The sequence below is a fragment of the Anarhichas minor genome, unplaced genomic scaffold (genome assembly GCF_050575085.1).
Source record: "Anarhichas minor isolate MPS153535 unplaced genomic scaffold, ASM5057508v1 ptg000026l, whole genome shotgun sequence".
Taxonomy (NCBI): domain Eukaryota; kingdom Metazoa; phylum Chordata; class Actinopteri; order Perciformes; family Anarhichadidae; genus Anarhichas; species Anarhichas minor.
In genome coordinates this window covers 17,703,661-17,725,538 of record NW_027466472.1, presented here as the reverse complement: position 1 = coordinate 17,725,538, position 21,878 = coordinate 17,703,661, and the positions used below count along the sequence as shown (strand labels likewise).

General features: G+C 43.3%; 1 protein-coding gene across 1 annotated transcript in view; it reads left to right on the top strand.

Annotated features, from left to right (window-relative positions):
- arhgap42b (Rho GTPase activating protein 42b) overlaps positions 1 to 21,878 on the top strand; it is a 53,133-nt gene that overhangs the window by 11,492 nt on the left and 19,763 nt on the right. Inside the window, exons 2-4 of the mRNA XM_076100745.1 lie at positions 2,707 to 2,802; positions 6,456 to 6,517; positions 20,873 to 20,944. Of these exons, the coding sequence (XP_075956860.1) occupies positions 2,707 to 2,802; positions 6,456 to 6,517; positions 20,873 to 20,944 (230 nt within the window). The remainder of the gene's footprint in view (positions 1 to 2,706; positions 2,803 to 6,455; positions 6,518 to 20,872; positions 20,945 to 21,878) is intronic.

Below are 21,878 nucleotides of genomic sequence, written 5' to 3'. Positions count from 1 at the left end.
CAAGCGGTCAGACGCGCTCATTCAATATGGTGCAGATGTCTTTAAAGAGCCTTTCAATCTGTGGTCTCATTGAGTAAACGTCTTGTTATTCTGTTCCGAGCAATAACTAAAATACGCTGAGATACAACAACGCAACAATGCTTTCTCTGTGGTTAAGAAAAAGATACCCGCTGACAATTCTCACACGATCCTTGTTTTTATCAGGCTTTCCAAGCAATTTATGTTCCTGTGGAGATGAGGGCATTGATTTTTCGTGGGCTTTTAAGGCCGGTGTGTTCTTCGATGTGCCTGTTAGATAAACTATTGTTGTCACAGTAGGAGCCGTGTAGGTTTCAACTCCCGATCCATTATAAACTTAGACAACGCACCGGGAATGTGAAGGATAGCAATTTCATACCTTTTAGCTTTCAGCCATCATTATTACGGTTGATGAAGATTATTAGTTATTCGTTGTAAAATGTGAAGTTTGGTCGGGCACCACCAGCAGTACCATTACTGCTTTTATTTTGACAGAATGTCACACTTTATACTTCTTATGTTGTGGGTGTATATGAGATCCTTCTGAAGGGCTCTTACATGTACAATACCAAGATATGAAGCACATAACTGTGTATCCATACAGTAATTACAGTTATAAACAGAATGCAGTGTATATTACTGTGTGCCTTTCCAGCCTGGAGTCTTTGAAGTTCACAGTTTTTTTTTTTGTTTTTTTTTAAGTGAAGACATCGCTGTCGGTGAGAGAAGAAAAGGAGAGGAGCAATTAACGAGGCACTGGATGTGAGAAAAGTGTGTACATTTCAAACCGTGTGGGCTCCAAAACTGAAATGTCAGAGTATTTCAGAACCTCCAGTTTGCGTTTTAATTATAAATTCCGCTGAATTATGAAATGTTAAAAGCCTCCATTATGTGCTGCAGCTCCATCCCACTCTTTAAAGTACTCGTAAACATAGGTTACTTTCACCTCAGCAAGAAGATACTGACAGTGCTGCCACGGCAGACCCACACACTAACCTTTATGTAACCGAGGTATGAAACCAATATGAAATCAGTTGCATAATAACTAAAATACATCAAATCAAAAGTGATTCATGCAGTGGGTCTGCTATTCACTGGTCAGTGCTGCAGTTACTTCTCCTCTTGGGCTAGAAAGCAGCTGAATTGCTGTTCCTCCCAACATGTTCATCCAGATCATTGGATACATAGCTTTCCTTTTATAGATCTACATTTTCACACACGTATGAGTCATATTGAAAGGTGCTAGATTCAGTAACCAGAGCATTAACACAGCAGCAGTTATGCCAGTTATGGTGTTGGCTAATTGGGGAGTTTTAAGTTTTTGATACTCCACATAAACTTTTGAAAAATGTTCAAAAACAGTGAGACAATTAGCCTTACAACTTATCTATGTAAAATAAAAAGAGTAGTTGTCACAATAAATTGGATGTTTAATCTGAGAAAAGTGGTAAATATAAATGACATTTAGTGAAGTGGGGTTATTTGTTGGTGGGTGGTCTCAGGGTTCAGGAGATGAAGAACTACCCATTATTTTTTGTTTTCATGTTCTGGGGTTGTTCGTCCAAACGTACGTGCGCGATATCCCAGGAACACCTGCATGGGAATTTCTACAAATGTCGCACCAACGTGCACCCAATGATCAGCTGATTAGATTGTGGTGGTCAAAGTCACTGTGACATCGCAAAACGGAGATTGTGGCCGCAACGCAAGAATCCATATTGCTTATTATGACAATTTCACACGGATGTCATCATGTTGCAGCGATGACATTTTGCACAGATACGGATGTAAACTGCCACTCGACTGGTTGGCGGAGGTGTCAGTCCTGTGACTGCGACTCCTCTGGCTCTAGAATGGACTTGTAACACTCTGGCTGACTCATCACCACAAACATTGAACAGTTGGTAAATTCTGGCTCATTGTTCTCTTAAACAACTGCTAAGGCTCATGGGTACTGTAGTGTTTAGACCCATTCAACATACCAAACTGATGGACCAAATCTTCTCCTGTGCTACTCTCGAATTATCTAGCGTTATTTAAAATAATTAAAACTGTCGAATGCAAATTTGCAATTAGAGAAACACAGAGCGTAGAGATATCTATTTTTCCGCTGACATCACCAGCAAATGTTTGAATTCGAGGCAGCTGGAAATACAAGAAGTCGACTGTCAAAAATTAGGAGAACGCTTTATCACAACTAAGCTCCTGGAATGCAATAAATTATGGCTGTACATCAAGCAGAGAGAGAGAGAGAGAGAGAGAGTATCCAACCGGTTTTAACTCTCGATGTGTGCTGTGTCATTTCAGACACAAAGGTTAGGCAGCTCAGCTGGGCTTAATTCTTCTGGACAGATGTCGGCATTGTGATCAATGTACAAGCGGCGAAGTAAATTTAAAAGATATTGCAGCGACTCGCAGAACTGCTATTGTATGAATGTCAGTGGGCATGGAACTGGACAGTCAGCAAGATCATAAAAGTGCATTATCTCGCTCTGCTGCTCCCCGAAGTTGTCGAGCCAATGCTCTCCTTAAGTCCCGCTATGTTGATGCTAGTTGTTGTAATATTGAGGCTGGGTTTTTCCCATTTCTCTTTCTCATCACCCTGCTGCCAATCTTTTGATCCACGTCTTCGGTGATTCATTCGTGCGATGTTTCGTTGTGATGCTCAGACCCTCTTTGACTTTCCAGATCTCTCTGCTGCCGTCCAGAAGTTCTCCCAGTCCCTGCAGGAGTTCCAGTTTGAGTGCATCGGGGATGCAGAGACGGACGACGAGGTGAACATTGGTAAGCTCAGTTTGGCCAGGAGGGCAGGTCCCTCTTTTTTTACTGTCTTTTATATTCCTCCCTCCCTGCTCTTCCCAATTAGTCAGCTTGTCACCTCAATCAGAACCTTGTCTTTCATTTCCCCAAGGATTCTCTCGGGAGATACTTGAACGCCATTACCAGTAGTGCTTACATGTCGCTCAAGAGCTAATGTCCTCTGGCTGAGGACCAAGTGCTCAAAGTATGCCATTATTTTATTTGAGCAATTGGACAGAAGTAAAAGAAGTAAATAGTGGAAAAGCGGGAGAGCTTCATCAGTCATTGGGAGCTGTTTTCAGACATTATCAAGCATACTGCTGCAAAGCCTTGCAATGGGATTTGGCTATTGTGAATAGATCTTAAAGTTGTCTGTGATGCATGCATAATTGATGCTATTGATTTGCTTATGATGCTTCCGCTGTATCTTTTCAAGCCTATAAAAGATCAGACGGACTAATTGTGATCAGTGTCAGAGATTAATGGAGGTGCGAGCCTCCTAGCCTCCTACAGGAATATGAAAGCAGCTGTGCAGAGGGGCTCTTTGGCTCTAATGGGCAGGACTCCCAGTCTGGCCTCTTCTTCTTCTTTTTTTTTTTTTTGCACTGCTCATTATCCGCAGCTTGAGTCCTTCGCTCCGCGGTGCTGGAGAATGCTGAATTACTGTCCATCTGTGAGGGTCAGAGCGGATATCGACCTCCTCATGAGGAGGCTGAGGAGGCTCGACATGAGGCTGTAATGTTCATCTGAATGCATAATGAATGCTCCTGCTTTCCTTTTTCCTCCCAAAGCTGAAGAGGCTGTATGACAGCAGACCAATTACGCCTATTGCAAAAAATCCACACCCAAAATCCAAGCGTCATTAGAACCGTTAGAACCGGGCCACGCTTTAATTTGAGACAATGCGCGCCGTCCCTGGCCCCCGATCAAGAGCGGTGTCGATCTCAAATTGAACAGCGGGTATTTTTAGCTGCCCACCTGTTTAGTAGATGGGCCGGCTCAGTATTTACAGTGCGAGCGCCCTGGCACGATGAGAGGCCAGTGGTTTTGGCCGTGCCTGTGGCTCAAAACGACAGTCTGTTTGGAAGCATTTTATTGACTGTCGTAATGCAGACAATCGTAAATCCGCTTGGGGATGCAACATTGGCACAAATAACATTCAAAATCAACAAATTGAGAGTGTGAAAAAAAAACACCAACCACCATGTAATATTCTGCAAGACTTTACATTTCCTGCATCCACAGCACACAAACTCATTACTTACATGCAAGAATAGCTCACTGAGTGCAACTACTGGGCAAGACATCTGTTAGGTTCATGGAACCTCTAGACTGTGTGGAAACCGCATGTAATCCAGCCTCTTACACAAAGAGAACCGGTTTCAATTATAAACAAAGCATTTAATACCTCTCATGCTAAAACAATTGCATAGTGGAGTACATTATTTACAGTTACACCGAATATGACCTGCTCACCCCAAAAGTCGTTACCACCCACCCAGTGGTACAGGAGCAAGAGGCCGGAATTTCTTTCTCTCCCGCCTTACATAGTTCAAAAAACATCCCATAATGTCCGTAGTTCCTATTGGCTAAATCCAGTTGGCTCCTCCTCCTCGCAGGACCCTCGCACGGGTATGACCTGTAATTGCCTGTCTAGAAATCTATCTGTCCCTTACTCCCAACATACTATTCTTTACAGTTTAAAACATTCAATGACTGTCTTTTATGGCTTAACACTTCTATGGTAAACATTATATATAAAGATAAGGATTTGCAACTTTTGGCAAAAACCTTCACAAGTTTCACAAGCAAATATAAAGGTGCTACTAAGATACACTTCTAACTACAAATTCTAAAACTACAATTCCTAAAACACTTCTACAATTATGAATCTTCTAATTATGTATTCCAAGACACTTCTAATTATGATTTCTTATTTATGAATCATTAAACACTTCTATTATAATTTCTTAAAACAGTTCTAAACCCAAATTTCCTACACATCATAGCGTTCAATAAAGAGAAATGATTTCCTCACACTGCCGTGTTCACTCACCATCTCGGACAGAAAAGGCCATGATTACAGTTTGAGAGAGAGAAAAAAAAAAATGAAACAATCAATCTAGTCCTCAATGACGGTGAGCTTTCTGACTGACATAGCTGGACCCTTGCCTGAATGCCAGCCGTGATCTTGATGCGGTTTTGGTACAGATCACTTTGATGCTCCCAAACACCGAGAGCCTGCGTGGTGCCGCCAGACGTGCTCACCTGACCTTTTATTGATTTCGCTCTTCGACTTCCTGCAGTGACATTCACATTCCTCGCCAGTTATCCAGGAATCGATGGGGCCAAAAGATTGATGTGGCTATAGAAATTTAGATTTTTTTTAGAAAAGTTACATGCCCTTCTCTCAGAAGGTCAGTCCTGCAGTCTCCAAGAGTCGGGTGAGGGTTCGATCTACGAAGTTGAATATCAGCCAGAAAGGCTTTCAAATCCATGAAATTGATCACAAGAACAAAATCTTATAATATGCAGAAAAACGCTGTACATGTACGGTAAATGTCTCTCTTTATTAATTTTTTTACTAGCCTTCTTTTTCGTCCACACTCTTGAGGTAGTGAATTGTATTCCCTCCGGTGATTCATCGGGTCTATTGCCAGTGAATGATATGCGAGGCCTAACCTCACTTTGACTCCCATTTCCTTTTTCTTCTGAGTCTAATCTTGTCCCATCAGCGGCTCCAGCTGTGCCCTTTACCCCCTGAGAGGTTTGTGCTGTTGATAAAGGAGCTCGCGGCGTTAATAGGAGCCCAGCCAGCCTGCCTGCGGGGATCACTGGCACAAAATCATTGCTCCCCGGCCCTTTTTTTAAAAGCTTTGGTGTGCAAATGGACCGAAATGTCCAAGATGACGCATTTGGCTCCCGCCGTGCCTGGCCGTCTCGGCCGATAATGATGTTACAGCGTTTTGGCAAGCGAGGCAGCTCGGGCCGCCGCTAAACGGCCGGACGCGGGGCCGACACGGGGGCCGACCAACAGAGGCCGCGCTGTATCTGGCCCTCCGTTTAATGAAGGTGTGGAGCCATCAGCTCTTCCGGGCAGATGAGTCTCGATGCGCTGCGTTCATCTGGCCCCTCAGAACCTAATATAAGCTACTGAAGTACTGTACGGCCCAGATGGCGCGAACACATCTCGGCCACATCAGTCACTCCTGCGTGGTGGTGACAGCATATTGTGAAGCCTAGCAGGGGGACGAAAATAGAGAGACGCAATCAGTGGGTTCCATTCAATTGAAGTATCTTTTTTTTTATTTTTTTTTAACCGCAAGTCTTGGTTTTAAATTGGACAGCTGTATGATTTTATTAGGTTCTAAAACGTGTTGCAGCGAAAGCTCCGAAAGCTGCAGTGCAAATAAACAATTTTAGCACCGTGCTACAGTGCTTGTGGGGTGCCAGGAACATCTGATGTTTTAACGACTGAGCCACTGTGTTAAAGTGTACTTCCTTCTCCATCATCTGAGCATCACAGCCCTGCACTCCCTTTAAAAATGTAAACATATTGCACAGGATGTGTTATACAGCAAACACAGTATTTCACCTTTAATATGGTGTTGTGGGAATCATGTTTCTTTGTCTTTCAGCCCAGTCGTTCAAAGAGTTCTCCCAGCTGTTGACGACTGTTGAAGAGGAAAGAAGACGCTTGGTAAGAATGCACATCTCTTTGATAATATAGAGGGTTTTTTTTGTAAGCGTATAAACCAAAATAGAGGAAGAGCACATGCTTTTCTCGCTTTAACGCTCTTTGAGGAAAAGCATCTTGACAGAAATTGCTTTGCGCTGTCATATTTGTATTCACTTGGACAGGGGTGAAGTCGAGACATCTGGTGAAAAGAATGCGGTCTGCATTTCCCATCCCCCCGTAAACCAATGCAGACAGGGCCGCTGCATTCTGATCATTTCTCCGTCACCTTATTCAGCTGTGGGAACACAATGAGGTTGGAATTACCCCGAAACTCCTCAAAGGGATACAAAGTCACAGTAGCAGGAACTGAGAGAGAGAAAAGCAGGTACTGAATACAGCTCCAGAACATGGAAGGCCTTGTTCTCCATTGATCTACTTGAACACTGCGATAAGTTTATTTCCCTTTGTGTACTTTTTCCCCGGCGTGATTTGGCTTCCCGGCTTTATGCTCCACTGCACGACATTCTCAGCTTCATCGCTGTGTCGCTCTTGTTTGTGCAGAAAGAAACCCGGGGCCGGCACTTAGCGGTTTCAGAGAGGGTGCTGCATTTCAGAGAAGTGCCTCGAGGCAGGAATTACCTCAGTCCACACACTTCAGCCGTGCTTCTGATTTAGCAAGTCTGATACGCAAATGAGATCCGCTGCAGGTTTTATAACAGCCCAGGACTTTTTCATTAGGACTCAGCGCTCCGTAAAGGAGCAGACCTTTAACAGCCACCTTTTTTTCAGTCCAGGGATGGGGGAGCGAGGTTAGATACTGAAAAGACTTGGGGAGGCTTTTGAGGACAAACACGCGTTTGAGGTAATTCTAAGAACACGAGAGTATCGTGATTTTAAACTGCTAAAGCTCACCGTTTCACCATTTCTACGTGAAGCGCAGATACACTGCACCTCATGCTTGACTGTGCGTTGCAGAGGCTTTACAGCAGATGCTGCTAAACTACAGGCTCGTCCTATTGATGTTAATACAAAGACTCAGACTCATGTGGCTAAATGTGAGCGTGTCCCTCCTGACATTCAGAGTGCAGCTAAATTTGCCCTTTTGAAGATGTGGGTCACCTCCGTGCAGGTCATGTGGCTTTGTGGAATATCGTGTCATCCTAATCAATTTGACAAGCGTGAAGTCACCGTTCATCGATTCATATGGCCGATTTCTTTTTTTTTCTCTTCTCTTCTCACAACTTTGATCCTCGTAAATGATTTAATTGCCTTAGATGAAGCAAAGACCGCGACACCCCCGGTCGGTCTGAACTTGCAATATTTTGGCTAATTTGGCAATTATGCAGAGCTTGAACATATTTTCTCAAGCAAGGAGAAAAAAAAAACACTTGCCAACAAACTCAGTGTGACACGGGGCTGGTTGGCCCTCACGCAGCGCCTCAAACTAGGCTCCGGCATATGGTGGTAACTCTGTCTCTCCGGTGCAGCGGTGGCCGTTCGACGGCTGTCGAGGACGATCAGGGCAAATCTGTGCACAGCGAGGTTGCGTTGTGTTTAAAAAAGCTTATATTTTGTCACAAGGGTGACTGCATACAGTGGATATGTTGGGGTCAGGAATCTACATGGCACAAAGAGGAAAAAAACTGCTTTACAGCTTTATGTGTTTCAGGCATTTGCATCCGCAAACACAAAGAAAAAACGGCAAATGCAGGTATCTTATGTGAAAAAATCGTTTAATTGCAAAGAAAGAAATCGAGATGACAAGGAAATGAAATGAGGAGAACGCACGATTGCAAAGTGATGGCAATAACTTGCAGCGGTGACTAGTCACAGAGGCTATAGGATGCAGCACTTCATTCAGCTGTGGTACATTTAATAAGTAGAAATCTATTCATAGCACACACTCCCCCCACCACCCCCACGAACTGCATCTCCTCTCTAATTGCTTGAAAGGCATCCTCTTTGCATCATCTCCTTTCTCTTCACCCTTGCAGTCTTCTGTCTCGTCAGATCACAAGGAATACGCGAGAAACGCCGCTCTGATCGCTGCACTTTGAGCTCCCGGTTGATCGTAATGTTGGCGATGAAGCTTGTTCTCCACTTGCACGTGTTTGAAGTCTCCTGGGACACAAGTGGCAGCAATGTAACTAAAGTCATATGCAAACGTTGTATTTTTATAAATCCACAAGATGCGGAAAACCGCTTTTTTGATATAGTTTTTCAAGAAGATGATACCGAGGTGGAGCGCACTTTGAAGTGAAAGCAACCTGCTCCTGCATATGAACTTTAAGCTGCACCTCACTTGGTGGTGTAAAACTATGGTTGACGTTGCTTTATAAGATACTGTAGATACTGATACTCATGTTCACAGAAACAGGCCGTGTATGCCAAGTTCAGTGATTATTAGGCAGGTTGCCAGGGACGTGACTTCCATCAAGCGTACTTGTATGTCTCAATTTCATTCACAGTTTTCACTACAATGCCACATTGGCATGAATTGAGCTCCATCGTAAATAATTAAAAAGCTCTTTTATGTAGTCCAGGCCAAAATAAATATAGATTCAGCATTTAAAAGCTGCATTGATTGTCCTTATCGGACACCAGAAACTCTACCCGGATAAGCAGCTCTGCATGCTAATATAGTTTGATTCCAAGGCTTGCTATTATTCTTTTGGAATTTCTCACCCCACGTATGACCTTAACTTGAATGGGAATAAACTTTTAATAATACATCAACATCTAGTTATGCAGTAATATATTGGAAATATAGGTCTTCATCTGCCTCCAGATTGAATCCAGATGTTGAGCATTTACTTAAAGGGGAACATTGCCTAAATGAAGCATTCAATTATGTTACTTCTATGCCTATATTCTACTGTGGTGTTTTCAGTTGTAAAACAGAAAATGTACCCATGTACCCCTTAAGGACATCAAAGATTTGAGTTTGAGCACATGGATTTTGTATTTGGGAGAGAGTTGTTCATGTGTACTTATGTGTTTGAACTGTCTCAGACCGTAGGACCTTTAATTCATATTCTATAGCGTACATGATCTTATTGAGTTTTACAAGCTGTTCGATTACAAATACATCCGCTGAGCTTTGCAAAGTCTCGGCAGCGACCTTCCTAACTACAGTCTATACCCTGTCATTTCCAAACATCCTAGAACTGTGATAAACAGCTTGGATAAATCACGTTTACTGTGTGAGATCCAGACGTGTCAGGTGAACATTTATTTTTCACTATGCTAAAGATTGGATGAAGCCGTCATAAAGTCGCAAGCTGAAATGGCCTTAGTTGCTGAGAGAGAGAGAGAGAGAGAGAGAGAGAGAGAGATTGTAAATGCTCCCATAAAAAGTAAATAATGTCAGATTTGTCTTTTAATCATACCCATTTGTAGAATGAATGCAAAGGGAACGCAGTAGTTCTCATAAAGTGGCCATAAAGCCATTGTGAGCATATTATATTCTGCTCCCCGGTCGTTAAATCACTGTTCCACGAACCAAAAGCCTCTTTTTAAAGTGTAAAGGCCAGGATAATGGTCTATTTTATGCCACCAAATATACAACTGATATATTGTTCCACAGCTGTTCAATAATTCATCGTTTTACTACAAAAGAGATGTCGGTGGCAACAAACTAATTGTTTAGACCCCATGAGGAACAAGAGAATACAGCGAGATAGGTTTTTCCTTTCATGACTTGCATTCATGTGTTTCACCAACATGTCCGCACGCTCTTCATCATATTGATACGAATGCAGTGAAGCTCAGCGAACGCCACAGCAGAGGATGGAGAAGTTACAATGGAACCTTTGTGGAGACACTTATGTTGACTTTTAGTTTGAGGATGTATAGTATTTCTACAGTGAAATTCAGATTTTGAAGTGCTTCGTGTGCTGGTTTCCGACAGCTGTATCAGTGCAACATGTTGTGGCGTCTCCAAACGGCACACTGTCTGCGTGTCTCACATTGAGCCGTACGACGGTACAAAAGCAGGGATGACAGCGTGCTTACTATGTGCAGACGCGTGATTGTCAGGTAGAAAACGCACATATTCAGCTGTCTGTCATTGGCTCAAATATTGTTCATTGTCAAGCTATGAAAGACGGAAATCGTATTTGTCGGGGGCGCTTTTTGCACCGAGCACCTTTTCATTTCCATGATAAACTGTTTCACCGTCACATGAGAGAGCACACAGAGGAAATTCCTGAAATGTTTCCCATATCGGCGCCGTCATAGTGTGCGCATCTGGTCGGGCGAGACAGGCAGGGGAAAGTACGGATGACTAGAAGGTTTCGTTCTGTTTTTTTTATGTCATTTGAAAGCAGTCGGTCTGCCGAAACTCAATTAGCTCAAACCGACACGTGTTCACCAAAATCTGTCTCAACAAGGGAGGGATGCTACCTGCAAAACATGAAATATTGTGAATTATACTAGATGAGGCTCGACTTTCTGCTCGACTTAAACTGCAATGGCTGCCAGATGGTGCTTCTATTTGTAAGGTTTGTAGCTGCTAAAGAGATGGCGGCGGATAGCGCAGTTGTATCCACACATTGTTAAAACTTGTCCCCGTCACGCTGAATGGTGTCTCAACTCACAGCAGCTGATCCTGAGAGAAAAAAAAAAACAGATTCCCGGCCCCATCACGCTAACTCCATCTCCACCATTTCACATCTGCACTGAATCTCCGCACTGCAAACAGAAGGACACGGACTGATAAGAGCCACTGATACGCAGACGGAGAGGAAACCTAGTGTGTCTCACACGGGGCCTCCTGTCCTCAGTGGAATGTTAACCAGCACACTGAGGTGCCTCTGCTGCAGCGGGATGGACTCTCACCAATGGCCCAATTTCTGTTGGCCTTGTCAAGCATGAAGCCCTTTATTGTCTGTTGGTTTGGCGGGTGGCCAGGCCTGAAATCTTTTTATTTTTTTTATTTTTTTGTTGCTCGGGCACTTTGTGATTGGCTCACCAGCTACCCCGAGTGTGTTATTCCACAGGAAGACTTTTCAACAACAACAACATAAAAAAAAAAAAGGAAAGATTCCTCCTATAATTCCCTTGCTGATAAGCCTTTCAACAGCATAAAAAAAAAAAAGAGTGAAAGTGGTTCAAGTTCTGCATGGCTTGAGAAGGTTCAGCACTGCTGAGCTTGGATGACATTTCGGAGTGGAAGGGCAGTGCCCTGATGCTGTGGCTTTTGGACGCTCACATCCCCCCTGAGAGGAAGCCTTTTATGGCTGCGCTGGAAAACAGATTGTGTTTTCCTGTTGTTGTTTTTATTGGAAGGTGAAAAATAACCCAGATGTTGTGTTTTTTATTTGTCAACTTATATAATACTGTCATGTAAATCTGACTTGTGAACAATCGCATTAAAATGTATTATTTTAATAAACGGTCATGTGCTTTAAGATAAAGCTGTTTAAATTACATAACAACTTGAATAAATGTTCAATTTAATTTGAATTAAAAGTAGATTTAAAAAAATACCATGTATAGTGTCAGATTCTGTATTTTTGGAAGGCGAGACCTGGCGTGTGGCTTTTTATTATATGCCCTCTGCTGCTCTTGTAATGCGATCTGTATTTGGGTGAAAGAGTGATACCATAGTGTGTTTTCTTCAGGCTGTGTTGAGAGCACAGTGTTTTCACTCGGCTACTCCTCATTGCAAGATCAAAAAATGATTCCTGAAAGTGAACTGTTATAAAATGCTCAAATCCAGTCATGTATGGCAGAGAAGTGAAGACGTAGTTTTGTGTTCGATGCACTCTCGGCTCATTGAGAGTCTAATTTCTCACAAGGAAATTAGATAAAAAGCTCCGACAAACTCTCTGTTTTGGAGAGCTATCACTCACATCTTCAAACAGTATTTAACAAGCTGTAGCATCTTCATTTCCCTCTCAGTAATATGTGCGAGATGCATCTTGTAATTCTGTTCTCCATTTCCTCCTCTTCTATGAGATAAACAACAACAGAAAACCCTCACAGTCCCTAAAGTGCTGGTGTGCTGCGCGGCGTTGCATTTATTTCCCGTGTTGAGAGTTTTCCTTTTGGTTTACATTTTCTTCGACGGCCTTTAAACACGTTCAATCATACATCATTTGTCTCTGCCACACAACTGAAACCAAATGGTGTAAAGCGCTGCCGTTTTCTCTCAGGATTTAACAGTACACTCACCCCGCTCTGTGGGTAACCTGTGTGCCGGGCTGTGAACTGTGAGGAATGTCCTGTTGACCCTGAAACAACAGTGTGAAAGAAAGGCGGCCATTGTTCTCGGCAACATCCTTGGTGACTTGTTTAATCAAAGTCAGAGAAGTATTTGGAGCTGTCTGTATCAGGCCTTTGTGCGATCCACCGCGCTGCTTAAATAAACCTCACTTCACCACGATATCACTGTGTTTATCATTATTCGCCCTGAGCATATATACGTATATAGATCTATATATCTATATACGTATACCGAAAGTCGAAACATAAAGTTGAACACAAATCTGTTTTTTCTTCAACAAGTACAGACACAGTATACTGTATTTAAACTATGATTACAGAGAGAAGAATTGCTGGCTGGCATGCAAGATTTAAACAGAAAGTCCATCTTACAATAAGTAAATAAATATAACCTTTATGCTGTTTTGCATGTAATGCGATTCAAGAAATTACATTTAGGGTTTGTTATGGCAATTTAGGTTCCCTGTTTCTTTTTATTAGCAGCTTAGTGACGGGTAGAGAAAACGTACAATTCTCACCTTCATTTCAATCGAGGAAGAATCTGCAGAAAATGATCAGCACATCATGCAAAGAACAGAACGTCTTACAGATATTAGCCAACCCGGGTTAACAACTAAACGAGCCGCATTGACTCGGTGCGTTCCAGGTTGTAGATCATCAGGTCACTGTTTCTAAAGCTCGTTCCTTGTCCTCTCACCGCTCTCCACGTCTTCATGCTTTTCCGCTCGTTTCCTGTCGCTTCAGTCGAGCAAGGTCACAGATTTCCCCTGGTGGAAAGCGCTTTCTCTTCTGATGGGAACAGTCAAGTCTGGAGAGTGTGGAGGAGCAAAGAAGGCCTTTAGACAAGTCACTAAAAGAGCTGTTTGCTGACGTGATGTATTCCCCGCCGCTCATCTCTGCTAAGGAGGGACTGGATCCAACAATGCCAAGGCGACCCTCTCTCTTTATCTTCCGATAGATACGTCAACCTGAAGGTTCACCGGGCATACATCAATTAATACATGAAACATGGTGCTTCAATATCTATGTTACTTCAGATGACAAATTGTCCCTCTCACTCAGGGTCCTCTGTAAACTGCCAGCTTTACGCACCTCCTGACAGCTAGCTTCATTTTTTAGGGTCCAATTGAATTTTTTATGACGACAGTTGGGTCGCAGTTGTAAAATGTTTAGTTTCGGTGGACCGGGACTGCAGCGTGGGAACAACTGTACTTTTCTGCAAACATAATCTTGGGCCCACTCACACACCTGACTGACGGCAAAGCTTCCTGTTTTGACACACAGCTATCACCAGTGAATAATAGCACTAGTTTCTGTCTCTTTCCCCCCGCCGAGGTCCTGTGATGCGTTTCAAGCTTTCTCTTCTCCGAATAACAAACGTCTCACTACATACAGCGGATTACAAACAGTTGGCTGGGACCCCCCCCCCCCCCTCCCTCCCGTGGATCAAGCGCAGAGTGTGGACTCGTAGCTGGAGAGGTGCCAGTTTGCCTCCCGGGCACTGGCGAGGTGCCCTTGAGCAAGGCACCACTGGACACTTAAACTGCTCCCCGGGTGCTGTATAGTAGCTGTCCAATAATGCAACAGCTGAATTTCACTGCATACATGTGTGACAATACTTTCTTTTTTTTATAAAAGTTGATTTATATGTGTTGCAAAAGCGGCAATTGGTTCACCGAGTAGCACGGCCCTTCATTTGGAGAAAGCAGATAAACACGCACAGACAAGCAGCCTCCCAAACTCTGGGATCAAAAAAGCGTTGTGATACATCACAGGCAACCAAACTGCACTCAAAGCAAACAACAGAACATCCTCATGGGAGCCAGCAACCAGCTACTGTCTCCCTTTCAGCGGCTGCCTCGTATCCTTGCTTAACAGCTGACTCTGCCATGAAATGTGTGGAGCAAATGTCTTTTCCAAAGACTTTTCCTTTTTCAGCATGCCGCAGGTGCCGGTGCTGCACTAGATAAAGATTTAGCTCTGCAATGAGATTGTTAGCCACACACACACACACACACACACACACAAAAAACAATCTGCAGACAGAAGTGACTGAGCTAGCACAAAGCTCACAGCGTCAGCATGAAATTGGACGTCGAGATGACGAGGGCAGTAATGTTTATAATGCATTTAACACGTTAATTAGGTTGTGCGGTCTTTGCTCACACCTCCTTTAATGAGTTAGGCTAATTCCTTTTGGTGGCCGCGGCTGTCATTGGGATTATTGGTGCGAGTGATGCCGGTACTTTTATTTGACGCCGCTGGCTATCATTAGCTGTAATACGACTCACAAAGAAGTGCAGATGTCCGGCACTCCGACTCAGTCTTTGCACAGAAGGGAAACACAGCCGCGCTGCTCTGAAGCTCTACCGGCAGCGCTCATTAACATTCCTCGGCTACGCTGGCTCTCAGTGCTGGATCTCACACCTAATAAATCAACATTGTACATTCAAATCTGCTGCGTTTCAATGTCAAAGTATGTAGTCGATCGTTCACACGCGACAGCTAAACGGAGGTCAGGACCTCACATGGGAATATAATCCCTTCCAAGAGGGAAGACTTTCAGTGCGCTTAATTAAATACGTCTTTATCACCTGGAGACGTCTTCATTGTGTCTCAATATTCTCGATTAATCAAAAGCAGATGGACAGAATTACATGACCGGTGCCTTTAAAGTAAACTTACCATATGTTTTACGAGCGTGTTTTCTTCTGTTCCAAGTTCAATAGCTTGTTAAAAACATCAGATTTAGGGCACGGTCAAACTTCGGTGAATATTTGCCTCCAGTTCACTTCCATTCTTTTCCAAAAAAACCCAGTCCTCCCATTCATTTAAATATGGGTAGAGCGTTTAGGCTGCGACGGGGGGGGGGGGGGGTCGCAGGGGTATAAAACACAGCTGTGAAAAGTTGAAACAGAATTTTGGAAAAATGCAACCCGACATCACACTGCGGTGACCGATCACATAACCTGCGATCAGACCAGAAGACGACCATGATAAGAAGACTAAAACTCAGTGTGACGTGATGTTCCAAGTGCAGTCACACAAATGAATTTAAAAGCTTCCAGTGTAAATCACCCCAATGCATTACATTACAGTCATTTAGCAGACGCTTTTATCCAAAGCGACTTACAATTCAGATTCTATCACATTTCTACACAGTAGGCACAACTACGGGAGCAATTTTGGGGTTAAGTGTCTTGCTCAAGGACACATCGACATGCAACTAGCAGAGCCGGAGCCGGGGATTGAACCGCCGACCCTCTGATTGAAAGACGGCCCTGCTGTCCACTTAGCCACAGTTGCCCACACAATGCCTGATTTAACGTGAATGCAACCTATGCGAGTGAAAGGGAATAAAACATTCGCTGGCAAAGCAAATTGGCATCTTTGCTTCGCGTGGAGTTAAACTTAGGTGAACTTTGACGGGCAAATTCGCCGCCTCAACAAGCGGCAGATGTGTGTGAGGTTGACCCCACCTGAACGCTGCCCACATTCAGAACAAATATCGCCTCAGCCTCTATCAGTCTTTGCAGAGGCTAAGTATTGGTGTTTGGTAACCTCTTGACTCCTCATCACTTCATTTACTCACTCTACTTCAAAACCAACAGACACCAACAAAAAACGACTTGATGATATGGCTGTTTCTATTATTTAATAATAATAATTAATAATCGGATATATTCAATCGTATAGCGTTGGTTCATGTTCATCACAATTGGCAGATACTGAAGTGTCATAGTTGGCAGATTTTAAATGTAAAACACAGACTTGCCTTTTTCCAGAACTCTCTACTCTGCCTGGATTCACATTTGCTCGGATATTGTATGCGAGAGTGAGATGGCCAAACAGTAAAAAAAACAAGAAGTTATTTTCATTTGAATGCAGCATGGTGACCGAGCAAGCTTTTGTGACGCCTCTTCAACCAGCAAAAAATAGCAGGACTGGTGTGTGTGTGTGTGTGTGTGTGTGTGTGTGTGTGTGTGTGTGTGTGTGTGTGTGTGTGTATACATACATATAGAAAGAGATTCAGTTGATTTGCAGTGAGGCAGCAGGGCTTTAGGTGCATTAAGCTGACTTTTCATTGTGAGGACATTGTCAAAACAGACCGGGCAAAAAAGCCTATAAAAGTTATTTACTACCCAGTTATAGACGTACATACTGTACCCAGTGAGGCGGAGCCGTTCACAGTTAAATGCTGTGATGATTATAACCTATAGGCGTATAAGAACGGGATTGCACAAACGCATCCCCACGGAATTAATCTTGACACGTACAACCTACAGTGTGTGCACTCAAAAGCCATTTTCAATAGATCTGAAACACAATATGATTGTGTATATATATCGTCAACATTTCCAGAACACACAACATGATTCTGTCCTCGCAGCGCTTTGTGAGCACACTGAAGTGATGAACCGATCGCCTGGGCGACGGTTATCTGTAGGCTCCTCTGCGAGGCAGATGTGGATAGATGCTGTTCACAGAATGTACCGAATGTGTTGGAAAAGCTGTGAAAAAACAGGTTCAACACACATCAGTGCATTTCTCACGGATAGACGGAGGCAGAGACGACTAGTTGTTGTTCCAAACTGTTTGGAGTAGATATTCACATTCAAACAAATCCTAAAGATATCAAAAGGGAAATTTAGATTAGCACACTTTTCACGATTCGATTTGACTTGGCCTTGGTGTCATCCTGATCTGTCTCCGCAAGTTAACCTCAGAGCGACACTTGATATTCGGACAGGTAAAAGCAAAGGAGCGAGGGGAATATAGCACATTGACATTCCTCCCCCATATCTTGGATTGAAATTGCTGAGCACTATTGCATCCTTTCAAGCAGCACACTGTGCTCCTTCATGTGGATTAAATCCTGTTTAGAGGCGGTTGCTGAGGGCGTTTGGCACAATGCCGGTTTGAAATGATCCATTGAGTCTTGAATAAGTTGGTCTCTTTGAATATGCAAATCTGAATTGGTTTATAGGAAATTAAGTGATCTGAAATCTTGAGCCTCTTGAACCCTTGACACGCTGATTGCTGATGTCTTTTGTCCGCGTTCTGCATTGGTTTGGATGTGATGTGCACTAATTTCCCCGACCAGCACCGTGCTGTTAATCCATTTGAAATGAACAATTTAAAGTTAAAGTGTAAATTTAAGCCTGATCGTGGTCCTGAAACATCCAAATGTTGCGCATGCAGATTTCAGGTACCGGTAAACTGAATTAATTGAACTAACTTGCTTTCATTCAATCCTAAATATTAGATCATAATCCCCCAGGCTTTCAGTGCTGTGTATTTAATCGGCCTGTCCATTGAACTGAAAATGAGAAAAAGTACGGCGTGGTATTGGAAATCATTTAAAGCTCGGTAACGCTGCAGGCTCAATTAGACTGAAAGCATGGGAGATAAGACGGAGGGAATTACATTATCACTCTGGCAGAGTAGTATGATTCTTGCTGTTGACACAGTAGATAACACGATGACTTCCATATGACTGGTGGATTATATCTGCTAGATTTGATGACCGTCAAATGCCCTGCACGCTCCTAATGGGGTGTCACTTGTAACCAAATTGCCTTAGGTTATTGTCATTGTCATTGTCTTCCTTTTTGCTTTTTCAATGCCTTTAAACCCCATCTTGTGACGGCCAATAACAATAACTTGGTGGCGTCCCAATTTAAACACAACCCCGAATTATTTCATATTTCATATTTCATCAAATATATTTTTCTTCATAATTTTTTAGAAATTCTTTCCTCTTTTGCGCTTCGTCTTGCACGTGACCTCATCTTAAGTTATAATTAGTGTGAGTAGAGAGTGTCGTCCTATAAGTCATCGAAGACGCACTCTGCAGATTTAGTTCTAATTGACACTTTCTACGCTAGGGCTGTAACTAATTGTTAATTAGTTAATTAATTAATCCCGGTGGGGAGATCAGCCGTGTGTTTGTGCGTGCGTGTGTGTGTGCATCTGCCTGTCCGTCCACGGCTGATCTCGCATACGACTGGACCCATCAGCCAGATATTGTTTTGTGATCATTTATGACTGTGCTCAAAGACCTCTTGTGGTTGTGGTGATTCACAATTTTGTATTGATTGTTTTGTATCGTCATTGACTGCTGACTCCCCACTCCTCTTAACCGCAAGTGATCCCCATGTGCTTCTGTAGCAAAATGCATTTCTGGCTAAAAACAAGCCTTACCCGGTCTGTTGCCGGCCACATTTTGGCCTTTGTCGTCGCTCATCCATAGAAAAGTTTTGTCTCATTTTGAACCAGAGCATCTGCAGATCAATTCCATAACCGATATGGTATGATCTACTAAAGTTAGGCACGACACAAGAGCCCACTTTGTGTTATATTCGCCGCCATCTTGACCGTACGGGAGCCGGGAGGGACAATTGAGATTCAACTCGCTGAGTGCGCTTTTTCAGTTAGTTATTTTTCTATTAGTCCAATGACTATTCTGTAGTTGTGGCAAAAACTAGTGGCAAAAACTAACAATATTAAGTGTGACCAACAGACAATAAAACCAGTAATACAATACAGTGATATGAAACACATTTTTGGTATTTCTACTTGACAGTTATCGACAGTTATCACAATTAAATGAATCAATGAATCATTTCAGCAGGATTTGACTTTACTCACCTAACACTTTAGTTTTTTGTTCATTTGTTTTCAAATGTATGCCTGATCAAAATGGAACAAAAACCAGTTTGCTTGTGCACTACTTTTTGCTCAATTCTTGGCCTTCTCTTAATGTACAAATGATCATTATGCAACATTGCACCCTTCAGTGATGGCGCAGAACGATGATTCACGATGTGTGGAATCTCAGTTTAGAGTAAACGTAGTGTACAGCACTAGAGCGAAAATATTTGCAATTGTAAAACAGTGTAACCACCGTAATCGGAATGTGTGAAATGTCTATATTTGAAGGACCACAAAATACCAAGGTGTAATTAAAGAACATTATCACACCAAAGCTAGGAGTTTACACTTCAAGCGCACGACATCCCACAACACTGCATGCGAGATGGAGATGGAGACATTGCGGGCTTCAGAGAGATCGTAGCTTCCCTTTTGAAGCCACTCGTTCTGGTTGGGTGATGGAGCTGACAGGGTTATTTTGGGACAACGAATATGCGCCGTGATTAATGGCTCAAAACAAAAACTCTATCCCGAGACGGTGTGTGTGTGTTCAGAGGACTGTAGCAGGGAAGCTGACAGTCCGTCTGAGCCGACACCTCTAAATTAGTGCTGGTATCATAGATGTATTATGGAGCTCAGCCCTTTTAGTTTATCACATGCACTCAGCACACAGAATAACACCTTAAATCAACCAAAGAGCCGTGTCGCTTGTGACGGTGCCTCCCGTAGAGCAGCCCCAGCCGGTCTGATGTCATCTGATCTCAGTGGCTGAAAGCCCATCTTCGGGTGAAATTCAGAAGCACCTTTATAATGGCACCTTTTCCCGAAACCCTCACTCTCAAAGGATTGGGCGCAGACTGTAATTGGCGCGATATATCTCCCCTAATCTGTTTCTGTCTGGAATGAGAAGATGGAGGCTCCAGGAGAGACCTTTTTTTTTTTTACTCCAGTCAAGAAGGGAGCGGTCACCAACATGTGAGGACGTACCTCAAACATTTAAATTTATTGCAGGGTGCAGTTGCAGACCTCCCTCATCTGCTGTGCCGTGTCATAATTCAGCGAGGTCTGACGATGCCGGTGCTTCACAGCTCACAGAAAACGGCTCCATTTTCTTCTGTTGTTGAGGACTCTATCTCTTATCTCTGCCGTGCTCATTCTGGGCACCTCACAGCAGCACATTGTTCATTGTCAAAGGCTTAGGAGATATTAATGAATGTGGTTGCGCTATCCTCCACTTGTGTTTGGACTCAATGCATCTGTATTTGACATCGGGCTGGATAATTCTCGGGCTATAATTTCCTGTGTGTCATACACTTTCTGGCGCACTGGTGAAGCAAGACCATTGTAATAAAACTGAATGACTACTAGATTAAAAAATTGTGATATCTTCCGGGTCCCACAAGTCGTTTTGAATTGTTCAGAAGGTTACAATTAGTCAGATCACATCTCTGTCTGACATTTGTCTGTATTTGTTTTTCTTATTTCTCATTTCAGATTCAGAACGCTGATGATGTGTTGATTACTCCTCTGGAAAAATTTCGAAAGGAGCAAATCGGCGCTGCGAAGGTAATTAGCTGCTGAATTGCGGAGGAGAATTCACGATAACTCTGACACCCCCCCACCCCACCACAGTATGTATATCGTTAATTGAAAGTCAAATATGACACTGCCAGAAGAAGTGTCATAATTAGAGTGATGGGGGGTATGAACAAAGACATCAGTTTGTGAGTGCTATATTAAAAGACTTGTGAGTTCAAAAACATCGTCAGTGTAAGTGTGCAGTCTGCTGTACTCCTGTTCCAGCATTCTTCTAACCTCTTGGCCATAGTGGATTGATATCAGTAGGGGGTTCGGCACAGGCCTGCTTGAAGGCGTCCTGGTTCCACAGTGGCTTTGTTGTCGGACTGCAAAGAACAGTGTGGGCTTTCTGCTACAAGCCATGCTTTCATTCCCCGGCCAACGCAAAGGCATAAAATGAAAGCGCAAGCAGCTTGTTTGTGGTCCTCTCCCTTGATGAGATCACACATGGTAGAACTCGAGCCCTTTACACAGATCTCCCACTGAGTTTCTGAGTCCGCTGCTAACTCCTCGCCCGGACTCTGTGAATCATTTGCACGTCTTTGCTCAGAGCCCCCACACCCTGTGAGGGACATTCCAGCCTCAAAGTCTCACTCTTCATCCGTCTTGATTTATTTAACAGGACCTGACAGCCACCGGTTTGCAAAAGTAGTCATTTTTACTGCACTTCTCGGTGCTGAGGTGTGAACATCAATCACTCTCCCTTTTTTTTCTTTTTTTTTACTGCCCCAGACTAAATAACCATTGTCGCTTCATGTCTCAACCATCACATGTATCTACCGCAATGAAACGGCACATTCTGCTGCCATCTCTTTCTCTCACTCCACCATCTCGGCGTTATTGCGCCGACTCTCTATGTTTATAAAATGGTTTCTTAAAAGCCACAGCCCTCGTCACTCCCACTACCTCTTATTTCCTCCGA